This window comes from Rhododendron vialii, chromosome 9a (assembly GCF_030253575.1).
Source record: "Rhododendron vialii isolate Sample 1 chromosome 9a, ASM3025357v1".
In the NCBI taxonomy this organism is placed as follows: Eukaryota; Viridiplantae; Streptophyta; class Magnoliopsida; order Ericales; family Ericaceae; genus Rhododendron; species Rhododendron vialii.
In genome coordinates this window covers 30,936,004-30,952,704 of record NC_080565.1, presented here as the reverse complement: position 1 = coordinate 30,952,704, position 16,701 = coordinate 30,936,004, and the positions used below count along the sequence as shown (strand labels likewise).

Sequence of the window (16,701 nt, the reverse complement as noted above, 5' to 3'; positions counted from 1 at the left end):
CTTACTTTCCACCATTACTCCTATATTCTATCTATTTTACATCATTTGTATTCACATTTGAGGGATACTTTTGAAATTTTATCAAATTTTTATTTCTATTTTTAGAAAGAAATAATCATTTGTGGAACATCTCAAAATAAAATAAGGGAATCTCAATTAGAAATCGAGGGAGGAGTAGTTGCTGTATCGAGAACAGAAGAGTCAGAACGAGGAAGGATGGCCTTCCTCTCCAACCAAAGCCCAAGCACGTGCAATGTTCTGTCATCCATGTGCACCCTCATTTACTCCTCCATTTCTGTCTCTTGCCATAAAATTCCAAATTTACCCTTATCCTCGTTTGATCACCAACACATATTTTCAATCCTCATCTGCACAGCCTGCACCAACACTCTTTCTTTTACAAAAGTAATGAGCGGAGATAGAAAAATCTAAGTAATATTTACGCTCCGTTCCGCAACCTTAAATAAGGCCTTATTTTTTAATAAGGCAATTTCAAGTTAAAAAATAATGTGTTTACGTAAATAATTTTCCTACCAATATGAATCTTGTTTGATAGATCCTATCAAGATCTTTTATACGGTGCAAAAAAAATTAAAAAATTATTTTTTATTTATATTATTTTATAGTTTGAAAATGTGAAATAAGCTGCTTATTTTTTAAGAAGGTTTCTGGAACGGGGCCTAAGAGAGAAAACTTATAAGGGTTTGTGCAGATTGTGCGAACTATGCGGATTGTGCGAACAAAGTCGAGTTTCAGAGTCGCTTTTTACTACTCTTGCTTCCGAATATCCGATGAGCTTCACAGTGGCAATTCTCTCTAATTTTTAAATTCATTTCTAAATCGTTTCTCTTGCTTTATAATTATATATACAAGGTACAGTTGTAAAACCAAATCTCCTTTAAATTCATAATTTTTAAGGAAAGTATTTTAAAGACTTTCCCAACTTTCTTGCCAACTGCAAGTGGAGCAGTGGCAGTTAAGTAGAAGGCATCATATATTTCTATGCATTTGTCAAAGGTTCAAACTTCACTAATTACAACTAATAATGTTGACTTTCGCTGGCTAGTAAAAAAAACTATCTTGCTAACTAACACTCCCTTCGTCCCATTTCGTTTGTTCCCTTTTAAATTTTTTCATGTCCCAAATCATTTGTCCATTTTTTTTTTATCTGTAATCATTTGTCCATTTTAGAAAATTAAAATACAATTTTCTATGAATTTTCTCTTTCACCATTCTCTCAAGAATTAAATGACTTGCCTAATTCGAATGGAAGGGCCTTTTGTTGTAAAGTTCAAAACTATAAAGTATAATAACTGTATTTCCATATTAAGTTGGATTTTTAAAATGGGCAAATAAATTGGGACACGGAGTACATGAAAATAGAAAATGACTTTTGCATTCAATATTTTCATAAATGATATCCAAATTTGGTAGTTGGATTTTCAAAATGGGCAAATAAATTGGGACCAAGGAGTACATGAAAATATAAAATGACTTTTGCACTCTATATTTTCATAAATGCTATCCAAATTTGGTCTTATAGTGCCTTTATTGCGTGTAATTTTAAGCACTAAATAACAACTTTTGAATTGCATTTATAAGAAAAATGGAATGCGAAAATTACTATTCCAATGAAAATACGCATTCTTTTTTTTTAGAAAGTAAATTTTTTTATAAGAAAATACACATTCCTATTACTCAGAGAAATTTTTCAGTGCCGAGCGGGTACCACATGGTGCCTGCTCGGTGTATCCGGGTTGTCAATTTTCGATTTTGGACGGCTCGAATTTGGAAAGAGAAAAAGGAGAAAGAGTGTGGGGGTGAGAGGAGAGAGTGTGTTTCAATTTAGGCCGTCCAATACATTTTTGGACGGCTCGAATGTGCCCGCTCTAGCACCACGTCAATCGGGTGACGTGGTATCCACTCGGCACTGAAAAATTTCTCATTTTCTTTTCCTGGCACCTCAATGACGCAAGCAAGGGAGAACCAACAATTGAGGCGGAGGTTCGAACCCCACGGAAGGCGAATTTGGGATTTAGGACTATGAACAACTTCTGGACCCTTTATTACTAATACCCCGCCAACCCACCCGCTAATGTCAAAAAAAAATTAACAAACCCTTACTCAAATTAACAAACCCCGCTGATGTATACCAAATTAACAAACCCTTACTCGAATTTGGGGTTTAGGGTTTGTTAATTTACAAAAATATTGTATTACATCAAAAAATTAACATTGCCAGAGTAAACAATTCTGGGTGGCACAATAAAAAACCGTCGGTGGCATTAGCGGCTTCCACTCCATTTACAAAATTCCGACAGTTTCTCGTGTTTTTTCCACTCTCTCTCTCTCTATCTCTCTCTGCACACACTCACTCATTCTCTCTCTCTCTCTCTCTCTCTCTCTCTCTCTGTGTGCGCAAATTTCAGGTACGTTGAAGAATTCCAGTCTTTTCGACACTCTCCAATCACTTGATCATTAAATATCTATGTCTATGTCTATATATCTATATCTATATGCATATACAGATGCTCTATGTCGTACGTGCTTCCTCTGTTTTTGTGTTTATCCTTCTTTTCAGTCATTTGATTTTTTCATCGCGCATTGTCTTTTACAATTGTTCTCAATGTTTTTTTTTTTAAATCATCGGAGACTGACTAGCTTGCGCACACCTCGACTAATTCCCCGACGGGCGGCCCAAAAGTTTAGAATGTTTGACGTCCGTGGGATTGAAACCTGCGGCCCCAAGAGTTACAATTGCTCTAAATGTTAGTTGTTGTTTGTTGAACATAAAAATTTTAAGTGTTAGTTATTTAATTAGTATATAAAATACATGAAGAACTCTAAGTGTTTGTTATTAATTAATTAGTATAATCCGTTTCCGCCCACCAGCCTCGGACAACAGTCGCCGCACATTTGATTTTCTTTTGCCGGCACAAGTGATTTGTTCAGCCACCGTTAGGTGGTCCTTCCATTGGTCCTTCCATTAGAGATTGAACTACCGTAACTCAACTCAACTCAACCAACAAAGACTCTCTTCGCGGGGAGAGCTGGCACTAACCAATAAACAAGGATGGTAGGCTTGGTGTGAAGTAGGCTGCAGTAGAATAAAAGAATAGAGCAGTACACAATTTCATAGTTTTTTAAAACGTTTTATGTTCCAATCAAAACAACTAATTGAGATCTTTAGACTGCGTAAAAAAGTCAAGATTTACGCTTCTCGTGCTTTATTTTTTTAGTCCGATTAACAACACGTAGTTTAAAAGGGGAAAAAACAACATGGGACGGAGGGAGTACATGAATAGATATATACATACATGTTTCTACGTACACACACTTACATTCTGGGTGCCTTAATTCTCCTCCCATTTTTCATGCCAGGGGTTTAAATTCTGTGATGGTGAAGCTGGTGATCGGAATCCTTTTTCTTGGCCTTGTTTTCCAGTTAGTGGCGTCTGCTGTAGATGTTGACCGCCTAAACATATGGCCGATGCCACAATCAGTGAGCTATGGGCATAAAGTTTTATACATGAGTAAGGACTTTGAGCTAAGAACTGAAGGAAGCAAGTATCCTGATGCTTCCGGTATATTGAAGGATGGGTTTTCCAGATTACTTTATGTCATCAATGCCCCTCATGTTGCCGATGGTAACATTTCCCATTTTCAGCAGTCTCTTGTGCTTCAGGGAATTAATGTGCTCATTTCCTCAGCCAATGATGAGGTGATGTTGTCATGGATTATGCTTTGTAACAGTTTTCCACCTCCATTATATTGTTAAGGATTTGCAGTTGTTTCTTGTATGTCTAGTGATCATTCTTAGTGGTTAATATGAATTCTATATGGGTGATGGCCTTAATGAATATTGCAGTGCTTTAGTGGCTGCATCTTTATAATCGAAGGACCCAAGCCCAAAAACTAGGAAAAGTAAAAGGAATCTGTGAACTTTGTCATTGGGGGCAAAAACGCTTCTTGCTGCCTCCTCCATTTGCAATTGTATGCATCACAGGGGTTGCTTATATGAATCTTTTTGGTGCCAAGAGACACCCTCTAAAGTAGGGCCACTTTGGACTCATATGCAGGGCAAACTCCGATACCTGCAACCGCCCACAAGCCACAATTTTTTTGAACTTTTAATCTTCTCTATGACTCTGAGCAATATGCTTCTTTCTGTTTTGTAAGATGTTTTGTAGTAATGTAGCAATTGAAGTAATTGCTTAGTATGGTAGTTGTGGTTTACTATTATTGCTCACCTGAACAACAACATGGGTAGTTGTGTTTTGTTTTGCTGAATTATCCCTTGTGAATTTATGTTAGTAGCAATAACACAACTTTTGATGAAATTTTTTGGGAAATATGGCCCATGCAGATATGGAAGAAGTAAAAAACTCCATATTGTTACAGCAAAAAGAGTATCTTCTGTAGGATAGTCATTTTCCCTACCGCGCCATATCTAAGTTGGTTAGTCTACGAAAACACAACTCTTTACTGAAAGTTAATCCATGTTTGCAGTTACAATACGGGATTGATGAGTCATACAAGTTATCTGTCGCTTCAAGTGGAGATCCAGTTTATGCACATCTTGAGGTGGTTATGATTATAGTTTATGTTCCATTTTAAGTTTGTGCAGGACATAGTCCGTTAAGCATCTACTCTCGATAATTTTGTCTATTTTGCAATCATCATTATCGATTATCATGCTGCGAAGCTTGTTATCACGATATGGAGTTATTGAATTCCGTACAAATATCCTTTCGATTAAATATGTCATTTTGCTTGTAATTTCTTAAGGTCAAAGATTCAGTGAATTTGATGGGAATGATGTAGAGCTTTTATAATAATGATGAAAAAAGATTGTCAAAGGTAGTTTTGAGAACCATAGTTTGCTAAACTATCAAGTACCTAATAGTGAGATATTTAATTGTTTTGTTTCTTCTGAAATAGCAACTTAAGGCCACGAGGCCTCACTTCCTTATTTCAGAACCTCAAAGCACAAGGAACTCTAAGCCTTGGCCCACTAAAGTGGTTAAAGGCGAACATTATCAGCTCATGTTTTTCGGAAAACCAACCCAAATTAATCTGTAGGATTTGAGCTAAAGAATCATAGGTAAGCTGATTTCCAGAGGCGTCTTTCCTCCTAATTGTTTGGTATTATCAGCAAGGAACTACAAATCCTGTCCAAGGTAATGGGACACATCACATTTTTCATAGTAGCCTTCTAATTTTGAGGATAAAATGGTATTTACAAGGTGAAAGATATAAACAAGATGTCAAAATGATAGTAACATCAGCATTCCCCTCAATGTGTTTTGGCATCTTTACGTGATTGAAAGGTCATTAAAATGCCCATCTGTTGTGACATCAAGATTTATCAAATTTACATCTGCAGCTTTCAGTTATTTCATTTTCTCTGGTTTACTCATTACCACAACTCTATATTGCAGGCACAAACAGTTTATGGGGCTCTGCATGGGCTGCAGGTTTTATGTTTTGTCTCATATGATACCTCATAAAAGCTGCAGATATTTGAAGTTGTGAAAGAGATGTTTACATCTTAAAATGTGTGACGATAAATCTTGCAGACATTCAGCCAAGTTTGCCATTTTAACTTCACTACCAGGCTGATTGAAGTACGTCAAGCCCCATGGGACATTAGTGATCAGCCAAGGTTCTCTTATCGAGGGCTCTTAATTGGTACTCTCTTGTATTCCTCTTATCACATGTTGAGTATCAATTGAAGTATTAAATAGATTCCTTTGTACGGGGTTTCCTGGATTAGACTGAAGTCAGTGGGTCTTTGATGCAAAATAATTTTCGAGTGGGTGTTTTTGATATGTTAATGTTTTTTGGACTGAATCTCAATTATATAGTTTTCCTTTGATGTTAGTATGGTCACTTCTTGATTCAAATGTATGGACTTTATAGCTGTTGAGGAATAGGACAAACTTGTTTTTATGAATTTTCTTTTGCCTCAAGGGTTGCTCAACGTCTTGTTCAGCTCAATTGCAAACTAGCAGTGAACCAGTGCACGGGGCCTGTGATTTACCTGTAACGATATTTACCTGCTTGCAACTGATCACTTGAGGCTATGTCCTAATTGAATTTTTACTGATTCGAAAATATTGTGTAGACACATTCAATCTACATGTTCAGCTTATCTCAACAACAAATTATCATACGTCTCGTAACTGCTATTAAATACTCCCTCTGTCCCACTATGTTTGGGCTTTTGGGGGAATTCAACTCTTTAAGGAACGTCATCATTACAAGTTAAAAATTATTCAATTCCCCCAAATACCCTTGATTTGACATCTTATATGAAGTCAAAAGAGTGTTTCAATGTTGATTGTTACTTAAAAAGAATGGGCAAAATAAGAAATGTATTGAAAAGTCAACATGGACGTACATTTTGGGACAGCAGAAAAATGGAACCATGGGCCGAGAAAATGGGACGGAGTGAGTATTTAACTTGAACAATTAGGTGGTTGAATGACTTCTCTAGACGAACACACAAGGATTTGTAGTTATTCTGCACTCATTGACCTTAACTCCTTTCTTGCATTTGCATTGGCTGTGGCCTCAATTCTGTCTGCTATCTACTCACTGTACCTGATTGTGCTTCTCTATCACTAGTCTAATATTACGTGAATCATTTTATTTTGATACTTAAATTTAGGTTAGGTTAGGTTTGGTTTGGTTTAGGAGAAGTATTTTTCCTTTTATTTAACATGTACAGTTTCCTTTTTCTTCTGGAAGATGTCTTCTCTATATATTACTAGCTTACCAAAAGCTTTAAGCTATTACTTTGGTCAGATATTGATATGAGGTACTGATCCTATGTATGATGTGTCCCAAATGCAGAAATGGCTATGAATAACTGTGGCGATTATTGAGATTGGAAGAATATTCATTTTCTTTAGTAGTAGGGAAGAGAATCTTCTCAAACATGCAAATTGATCGTTCTAACTTGTGAGTGGGAATGGTGCAGATACAGCTCGACACTACCAGCCACTTCCAATGATAAAGAAAGTTGTTGATTCTATGTCATACGCAAAATTGGTATGTAAGGGACACTAAATGTGAGCTGTTTAATTTGCTAGCAGTTTTAATTATCAGAAAACTTGTAGTCAGAACTTGCTAACTTCAACAGTTCAACACATGTTTTGTATTAATTTTGTCGATGCGACAGTTTTGGGGCATTTCTGGCACGTAGCACCTAACAGTGCTTGTGCTAATGGAAACAGACAAAATCTTGGCATTCTATTTGAGTTGTGGCAACTTATGTTGATGTAGTAAAGAGGCAAACTATAGACTGAGATTCTTTGATTAAGGAAGTCGGATCCCAACTCAGTTTCACAATATGCTTATGTTTTGCCAGTGTGTTACTGGTATTTTTGGGTATCTTCTCTTTCATTGGCAGACTTTGCTATATAGATGAATAATGAGGATCTGTTTTAATCCTCTTTTGCATACTTCCTGTGCACAGAGTTTGTGCCCTGTTTGGCACCTTTTAAGTGAATTAAGTCAATCAAAAAATACCAGCTAAGCATAATCCTGTTTGTTAAGGTGGTTCCATATGGGTATTATCTAGGTTGAGTTGACATTTAGTTCCCTGCAAGTGGTGCGCATGAATTTCAAGTACCTAAAACATTCTAAGTTTGCTCAGTCGACTAATTTCGGTAATTCCTAATTGATTTTATGCAGAATGTACTACATTGGCACATTGTGGATTCACAATCTTTTCCCCTGGAGATACCTTCATATCCCAAACTATGGAATGGAGCTTATTCTATTTCAGAAAGATATACAATGGCTGATGCTGCTGAGGTTGTGAGGCAAGTGATTTCCACCTTCTTTTGCAGGCTAAATGGATATATGATCCCTAACTTGTGCTTCTAAGGTCATACCTGATCTTTCCTCTGATAAATTTTCTTCTCTGCAGTTATGCTCAGAGACGAGGGATTAATGTATTGGCTGAAATTGACGTCCCAGGACATGCTCAATCCTGGTAATTTGATCGATACTATTCTCATCATTTATTCGACGTATTTTCACTCTGCTATTAAAGGAAACACCTGTCCAAGATTGACCAAAACCTATATTAGACTTTTGATGTTGGTGGCATCATTTTTACAAAGAGATTACCTTGCAAATCTTTCTTTATCTTTTGTTTGTTTGTTTTCTCTTTGTTATTTGTCTGTTTTCAGTTTTTTTGTTGTTAGTAACTTTCTTTTTGCATGCTGTATACTTCATATGAAATTGATGTTTGTGGGCTATTATTTTTTTCTGCTGTACTCTTATTCGTTAAAAACCAATGGGACGCTAATAAAAAAATCGATAAGCTTCTTAATAAGCTTTGTATGTGATATAGAAGGCCATGATGATATGTATGAAAATTGAAGTTTTCTTCATGATTATCGGCAAAGAGGGAAAAAAATCTATCCTTTTTGACATGCTCATTGCACATAATCCTTGCTTATTTATTGTATTTATGTGGCTTCTCAAACTGTGAAGGTATCTACTTGTGCTAAGCACTTGGGAAAGAACCTCAGATATGTTGCTACCAAGATTTGTTCTGTTTTACTTTTGTTTCCCAAAAAATCTTTCAAAAAGTTAAATTTCTTGTCAGATGATAACATTTCTTTTTTTGGTCTGCCGGATGAGCTTAGAAAATGGTTTACATACTCTTGGAAAAGGTTTGTTACCCTAAGAGTTTATGCGATGAAATTCATAGGACCATGAAAACTGATTACAGATGTCTATCATGTTGAAAATTGGGGGTAGGACCTGTTAGTGACACCTTGTTGATGGTTTTTACTGCTTGGGGGTTTTAATTAAAGCACATTAAGCATATATTAAAGAAGGCCAGGCATAGCTTTTTCATCTAGACAATTGGAATCTTAAATGGGTATGAGTTCCAACAGGCAATTTCTCATTTCCTTGTATTCTTCGGCAAAGTCCACTATCTTTGTCTTATATTTAATACAGGTGGCTATATTACTTTCAATCTGTAGGGGGGCCGATTATCCTACCCTTTGGCCATCAAAGGATTGTCAGCAGCCACTTGATGTCAGCAATGAATTTACCTTCCAAGTAATAGATGGGATTCTTTCAGGTATTACTATTCGCTTACGATTTTTTTTTTCAAATTTGGATTAACAAAATAATCAACAATCTTCACGCTTCTCATGTTTCAGATTTCAGTAAGGTCTTCAAATTTAAATTTGTCCACTTGGGCGGAGATGAAGTTAATACCAGTGAGTTTAATGTTTTAAATACTATACATGTTTTGAAGGACTATAAAATCTATTATTGTTTTACATAGAATGCTGTTGCACGATCTTGAGGGTGCCTTCATGCTTATACAATTCATATTACTTTGGTAGAGACATCACTTCACACACTTCCTCACTCGCCGCATGATTACTCGGCAGGACTTGCTGCATGCAGGCCAGAGACACTCACAAGACCATCCTTGGTTCCTAACTCTAATACCATGTTATATGGTCTTGGGTAGAACTCAACCACAAACTCGGTAGTGAGGGTAGCCTAACACTTACATACTTCCCAGGAAATGCAGGACTTTGCTTTACAAGTGCATGACATCGAAAAGGCTAATACACATTACTGGTGCTGCTGATATGGGTGCTGGGAGTTTCTAGAATAAGATTTAAAGCTATTAGTGCAACTCAACATAGAGTAACGAATCACATTGCTTAAATACTACCAATGCCAGCCATGCATAGTTCGAGAAAATCTAGACATAAATAGATGGCAGAAATCAAAGAGTGCTATCAGGATGGGACCCATTTGTGACCTTCTGTAGGCGAGTTTATTGGCAATAGGAAACTTGTTATATGTAGTTTTAGTTTCTATATGCAGCAGAGAGTTTAGGTATATTTAAATTGAAGTTTACTTAAGGGGGTTTTGGTAGGCTCCGAATTTTTCTGAGGATCGCCCATGGATCATATGGGTCAAGTTATATCAATGTTTTATTGGTAAGGGTTCTTGTTCGGGGTTTTTTTTTTTTTTTTTTATAGGTAAAAGAGGGATTTTATTACCAAAAAAAAACCAAAATGCAAAGGAAATAAGGGGCATACCCCAGCAAACTGTCCAGAAAAACTGGAAACAAAAAGAACAGGAAACAATATACACCAAGGAACTGGCCTAACTACTGCTAGCTACAAAACTTTCTCCGATATGTTCCAAGCTCTACATAAGACTCTATTAACAGTGCTACGTCTACAATTTCTCCAAGAGAACACTCTATCCCGCACGTCCTTTACAATTTGCTCAAAAATGGTATCCAGAATGTATTGTTTGTTACCAAAAAACTGAGTCATTCCTAGCCTTCCAAATGTAATACCCTGTCCCAGCCATAGCTAGCTCATAGAAAGCAAATGAGAACCCTTTCTTCTTAAGGTGTTGAACAACCCAGTTAGTTTCATGCTCCCACTCCCCTGGACATCTGGTCATGCCAAACAAATGGAGGATTCTGCCCCAGATACAAGCTGAGAATGAACAGTTAAAAAAGAGATGCATGTAGGCCTGTCAATGGACCGGATCCAATCCGAATCCGACAGATCCGGATCGGGATCCGGATCCGATAAGACCCAATCCGATCTGGATCCGATAAGACTCAAATCCGATAGTGGTAATCTGGATCCGAATCCGAAAAATCCGGAACCGATCCGGAAACTTTTTTTACTTCAAAAATTTTAGCAAAAAAATAAATATTTTTCAAAAAAATAAAAAAAAAATTTTCAAAAAAAAATATTTTCCGAAAAAAATAAAAATACAACTTCTTAAACATTTTTTTTTTCAAAAAAAAAAAAATTAATATTTTTTTAAAAAAAATTTAAAAAATTTAAAAAATAAAGTTCGGATTCGGATTGATAACGGATTTAATCGGATCTGATCCGGATCCGTATTGAATTACTGGATTCGGATTATCGGATCGACTTTATCGGATCCGGATCCGGATCGGATTTTTCGGATCGGATCCGGATTAGATCCGGTCCATTGACAGGCCTAGATGCATGTGGGACTCATTCACACTACGACATAGAACACATTGAGGGTCCACCCTCATCCCCCATGAGAGAAGCCTATCCTTTGTAGAGAACCTACCTCAATAAACAAGCCACGCGATTAAAGCCCATCTAGGAATACCTTGCTTAATCCATACAATATGAGCCCATGGAACTTTAGGGGGAGGATTCTTGAGGGCTTCCCAAGCAATTTTTACTGAGAAAATACCATTAGGGGCAGGCAGCCAAGTCACAGAATTTTCCACAGCTATATTAGGTCTAAGAGTTGAAGATGTACTCCTCATAATTTGCATGATTGTCCTGCTCTGCATGGGCCAGTGCCAACCCCCATTTGGAATTGTGGATGAAACTTTGGCCAGAAGGGAGCTTCCAACATTGCTAACTATATCTTCACCAAACACTTTGTAGAGAGGACCTGCATCATGCCAGTAATCCAGCCAAAGGAAATTAGTGTTCCCGTTAGGGGCTGCACTACCTCTCTAAGTTTAAAAAGCTTACAGATAGTCCAAGAAGAATCTTGAGGCAAACTCATCTGCCAAAAACACTTCCTCTTTAAGTCTTTATAATGTATGAGTGGACCCTTCTTGTTTGGGTTTATATGGTCTTTAGAAGTATAGTTTCTAGGAGTTCAGTCTCCTATGAGGAATTCGTTAAAGCTTATATAGTGATGGGCTGCTTCTAGCAGAGAACATGTTTAGAACATTTCTAGAGCTGTTGAAGCTGTGGTGGATTGTCTGAAACTCTGATCCAACTCTGACCCTAGGTATGACACCTTTGAAATCGAGGTGTGACGCCTGGAGTTTCATTTTCTCTTGCAATTTCAAGCATTTTACTGCTCAACTAGATTAACCTAGGCTTTATTTCCCTACTTTGAACCTATATCTCTATTTGATGCCATACTTTCTTAAACCTGACAATCGTAGAACATAACATAACCCTAAACCAGCCCATGTCATTGTTTGCTGGTACAGTTCATTGTACCAGACCAGCCAAAGGGGGCTCAATCCTTGTATTTGCAGGTTCAGTACCCTGCTTATATGCTGGTCCTTATAAACCCCTAGTAACCCTTTGTTTTGCCGACATTCCATGCACTGGAAAGCAACTATCACCAGCCTTAAGCAAAGCCTTCTAACTCTGTATTAATTTTGGGCTCACCACTAGATAGGCGACTGTTCTTTTTTCTAGACCTATATGACCATGTAAGCTTCAGTCATATGAGTGGATGACACATCAATTGGGAGAAATTCTACTCGGTCATTATTGTCACCTGAACCATTAACGAGTGAAACTATAGCTTATAGAATATGCATCGTTGTAGAAGGGTGCATTCTGTTCAACATGTGTAAACGTTCAAGCATGTCAATGTTTACAAATTTTAGATGATTAATGTGTCACAGCAGTATATGTTCTCTCTTCTATTTTGCTATTTACGTATTTTGTTTCTGCGTCAAGATGAGTGCATTGAAAAAAATCTTTGACTTGAATGGCTGTTCATCTTAAGCATTATCAGATAGCACTGGGTAATTTTAATGATGACACTAACTGAAACATAAATTTGAACTATTAATTTCAGGTTGCTGGGTAACAACTCCTCATGTGAGGAACTGGTAACGATCGCAAAATCTTAGTGTTCTCTGCATTGTTAATTAGAATTGTCTATTTATAATCAATGCATGTCGTCTGCAAATTCCTTGATGAGAATTCATATGTTTATGTAGAACGATCACATGCTAGCATAATTTTATATCGGTTTTCTTTCAACAACTTTGATTTATTCTCTTGATATCTTGGAACTCTTCTAACCACCCTTGGGGTTGCCCCAGAGGAAGGGGAAGGCCTTTGACTAGAGTTGGGCAAGGTTCAACTCCTCCCCAGGGCGGTACCCTGACGTACCTGGAGGTCGGAGCGGTGGTTTGCTTGTCGCCCAGGGGTTGCCCTATGGGTTGGTCCAATTAGTGAACTCTTCTTCTTTTTTCCAGGACAATCTCTGTTGCTTTTGTTATACTGTTTGGTATTATTACTATGGCTAAATTTTATTCAAAAAAGCTTCCAGAGGAGATGCAGTGTTGCAGTCTACATGCAATGCAGAATAAAATCGAAGAACCAATGCATCCATTCATATTCCCTTAATCTTACTCCGAAAATCACAAAGTAATTCAATGGAAGTTTGCCATCTCTCCAATATTGACTTACATGAAAAGGACACAAATATTCATTTCAGCTTGTAGATTTGTCTACAGCATTGAGAGATCTAGTCAGACAACCATGATAGTAATACAATCCCGTAAAATTACAAGAATAAAGAGTTAGCTGCTAAAGGCTCTAGTCACATAGATGGGTGGTCATGGCCTCGTTGGGATCAAAGATTCGGAAATTTTAAATTGCAACCCAACTGAATTTTTATAATACAAGAGCTGTAACTGTTTTTTCAACTTATATTTACTATTGGTAATGTATCTTATGATGTATATCCCTGTACGAGACATAAAATTGGGAAATGCTACACATGTATCCTGTTTTCACAACTTTGGTTGTGAAATTTAGCTGGGAAAATTGTTTCCATGAGGATTACTCGAAAGCTATTTTCACATATCCACAAAATTGATACTCTCATTTTCAGGTTGAAGAAGCAAGGAATGAATGCATCCCAAGCCTATGAATACTTTGTCCTACGAGCTCAGAAAATAGCATTATCACATGGATACGAATGTGTTAACTGGTACAGAATTTTATGCTTGAGCATTTTGTATTCCGTTTGTGTTTCACGTGTAATAATCATGATAAAATTGCAGGGAAGAGACCTTCAACAACTTTGGCAATAAGTTAAACCAAAAAACTGTGGTGCACAACTGGTATGCCTTCAAGATACTTATGCCATCTAATTATTGTTGTCAAACTATGCGGTTGCATTCAGAATAAGGGTTGGACTTAATAGTTGGCTTTCCTACTTCTCTGACGATACAAATCTATAAAGTGCATTAATTGCAGCACCTTTTTAGTTTTCTTTGGCTGATATATAAATTAAAAAATCTGTGTGTTCTTGATTTAGGTTCAAATAAAGATAAAAATTGCCTTAACTCATTTCGCTTTTAGTAATTAACCAATGTGGACTTGAGAAAGTATGTTTAGAACGGGGCATGTTGTTCATAGGAGTGATAAAGGTGAGACAACAGCTGCTTTTGGCTTGGGAATTTGCAAGTGGCTGTGCTTGTCTTCTCATTTCCTTTTAACGAGTTTTAGTGTTTGCCAATCGCATCACAAGAAGCAATCAGCAAGGGAAACTTTTGACTGGAAAAAAAATTAATTTTGAGTTGCCCAATTATGGTTCCTATTGTTGTCTGTGAATTCTGATGATGGTCATAGTGCCGGTGTTCACCCTATACAGTGATTCCACTTGGACACACAGAAACCAAAATGGGTATTAAATTAGTTTTAAACTTGCTAGTGAAAGCTATCCTGAGCTTGTTGCTGTTTTCTAGCTTTTTTATTAGAAAGAATAGAAACTAAGTAGTCAAGGTAAACTTGGGTTGAAGTGCATGAGGCTGGTTTTTCATTTTATTGTGCATGGTGATATGCTTAAGCTGTGTTGTGTTTTGTTTTGTTGTTGGTGGTGGTGGCGGCGGCGGCGGTGGTGCAGGCTCGGGGGTGGTGTTGCGAAGCGAGTGGTTGCAGCAGGGTTGAGGTGCATTGTAAGCAACCAAGATAAATGGTATTTGGACCACTTGGATACCTCATGGTCTGAATTCTATTCAAATGAACCACTCACTAACATCACAAACCCCAAGCAACAAGAATTGGTTATTGGGGGAGAGGTATGCATGTGGGGTGAAACAGTTGACAGTTCCGATATCGAGCAAACCATATGGCCGCGTGCTGCTGCTGCTGCAGGTAATCAATCATTTGTTGCAATTGCATTCTTCCCATGTGCCCTGTGATCCAACAAATCTCAGGGTCCATTTGTTTGACCGAATATGAGTGCCAAATTGGGTTATATATGCAAGGTGACCCATATTCGGTTTTACGTTAAATTATTTTGGCCTGGATGAAACATAAAATACCATGAAGGGTGGGGTACCATTAATCCCACTTACAATACCATGGAAGGTGTGGTGTCATTAATCCAATGACTTTTATCACCTAGTCTATCCCATCGATCAATGTATTGCTTCATTATTAGTCCCGTCAAACTAGCGGGTCCTCAACCTTTGGTCGTTTTTAAGATCAATATCTTATACGTCACCTTGTCCATATTCAAATGATGTATCATCAAGCGGACAAAAACTTATGCCCAACTAATTTTCCACCCTAATTGGATTTGTTCTTTTGATTAGGGCAAAAGAAATCAAATAAAAACTTAATGAACAGAATTGCTTTATTTTTTAATCTGGTTAATGGCGCAACTTTTGAAAATAGAAAAACAATATGGCATGATTATCCGCTCAAAATTTTATTTTCTTTATGATGTTTAGAGTTTAGACTGATAATTTGCCCTCATTTCTGTTTTGGCTCCTCATGGATGAAGAGAGGCTGTGGACACCTTATGACAAGCTAGCCAAGGATCCTAGGCAAGTCACTGGAAGGTTAGCACACTTCAGGTGTTTGTTGAATCAGAGAGGAGTAGCTGCTGCCCCATTGGCCGCACCCGGTCGAGGTGCCCCACGGGAGCCAGGTTCCTGCAACATGCAATAAAAAACCAACCGGATACCCATTCTAATTTGATTGGGAAATTTCGATGTTGTCTTTGGATAATTTTTCTTCATATATGAAAGAATGATTGACCTTGTCCGATCTCCTATAGGCTCCAATGTTTGTCATCTCTGCCTCAGCATTCAGCAAGACCATTGGGTTTTCTTCTGAGAAATTAAATGTTAATGTGTTTATATAACAAGAGTCATGATCCCGTCCCATAAGGGGAAAAAAAACAGAAAGATTAAAACTAGATGCGTAAAAAAAAACCCAGAATATGACTTAAGCAAAATGACCGGTTTAGAAAACAATAGTAATAACAACGCAAAACGACAAGCTCCTTAATGAAAAAGGCAAATTAAGCAGCTTGTCTAATGAACTGGTGGTTGATTGTGCATTTCACAGCATGAATAAAAATTACTTATAAGATGCATCATCTTACAAGTAACCATTTCACCGCATGATGCTCGCGTGTGTGGAACCTTGATGGGGTTTTTGATTGGTCTTGTATTGCTCATTTTCGATTGGGTCATTGTTTACGGAGTAGTTTGCTGGGTTGTTTGTACGTTTTGTATTGTTGGGTCGTTTTGTACGGTTGTGTGTTTGGTTGGACTATATTATTTGGTATCTATGAAGTTTTCCCTTTTCTCGAAAATGGGAAAATGACGGTCAATGACGTGTTTTGATAATTAATACCCGCCAAGGACATTTTCAGTATTAACAAATGTTCTTAGCATGTCATTGACGAGTATTAATTATCAAAAATGGGTAGGATTGCAAACCCTATTGACAGAAAGTATCCAAGGTTGACACATTCGGAGAACAGTCATTGCGTTACACATGTTCACTGGTAAAAAGATGAAAACATAGGACTAAACATAGAACAGTCAGTGTTACTTTTTTATCCCCACTTAGGACTACTATTTAATTAATGCCCTTTTTTTTTTTTTCCTTTTCATTTTTAATT

The 16,701-nt window shown here is 37.2% G+C and overlaps 2 protein-coding genes across 5 annotated transcripts in view; both read left to right on the top strand.

Annotated features, from left to right (window-relative positions):
* The first annotated feature begins 689 nt into the window (after positions 1-689).
* The window catches only part of LOC131301064 (beta-hexosaminidase 3-like), a 34,443-nt gene continuing 18,431 nt past the window's right edge, over positions 690-16,701 (top strand). Inside the window, exon 1 of one of the 2 annotated variants that reach the window (XM_058327188.1) lies at positions 690-723. The gene's annotated coding sequence lies outside the window, so the exon portion shown is untranslated. The remainder of the gene's footprint in view (positions 724-16,701) is intronic. The other variant, XM_058327187.1, reaches the window with a different exon arrangement.
* LOC131301063 (beta-hexosaminidase 3-like) lies at positions 2,303-15,838 on the top strand. 3 transcript variants are annotated; one of them, XM_058327185.1, is made up of 15 exons: positions 2,303-2,429; positions 3,382-3,721; positions 4,510-4,584; positions 5,442-5,477; positions 5,580-5,691; positions 6,986-7,056; positions 7,702-7,832; positions 7,940-8,005; positions 9,012-9,112; positions 9,195-9,254; positions 12,622-12,655; positions 13,669-13,767; positions 13,841-13,900; positions 14,686-14,936; positions 15,571-15,838. In XM_058327185.1, the coding sequence occupies exons 2-15, from the start codon at positions 3,398-3,400 to the stop codon at positions 15,735-15,737; spliced, it is 1,587 nt and encodes a 528-aa protein (XP_058183168.1). In that variant the 5' UTR covers positions 2,303-2,429; positions 3,382-3,397; the 3' UTR covers positions 15,738-15,838. The 3 variants fall into 3 exon arrangements, with proteins under 3 accessions (XP_058183168.1, XP_058183166.1, XP_058183167.1); XM_058327183.1 differs by lacking the exon at positions 2,303-2,429 and adding an exon at positions 2,500-2,540; XM_058327184.1 differs by lacking the exon at positions 2,303-2,429 and adding an exon at positions 2,752-2,768.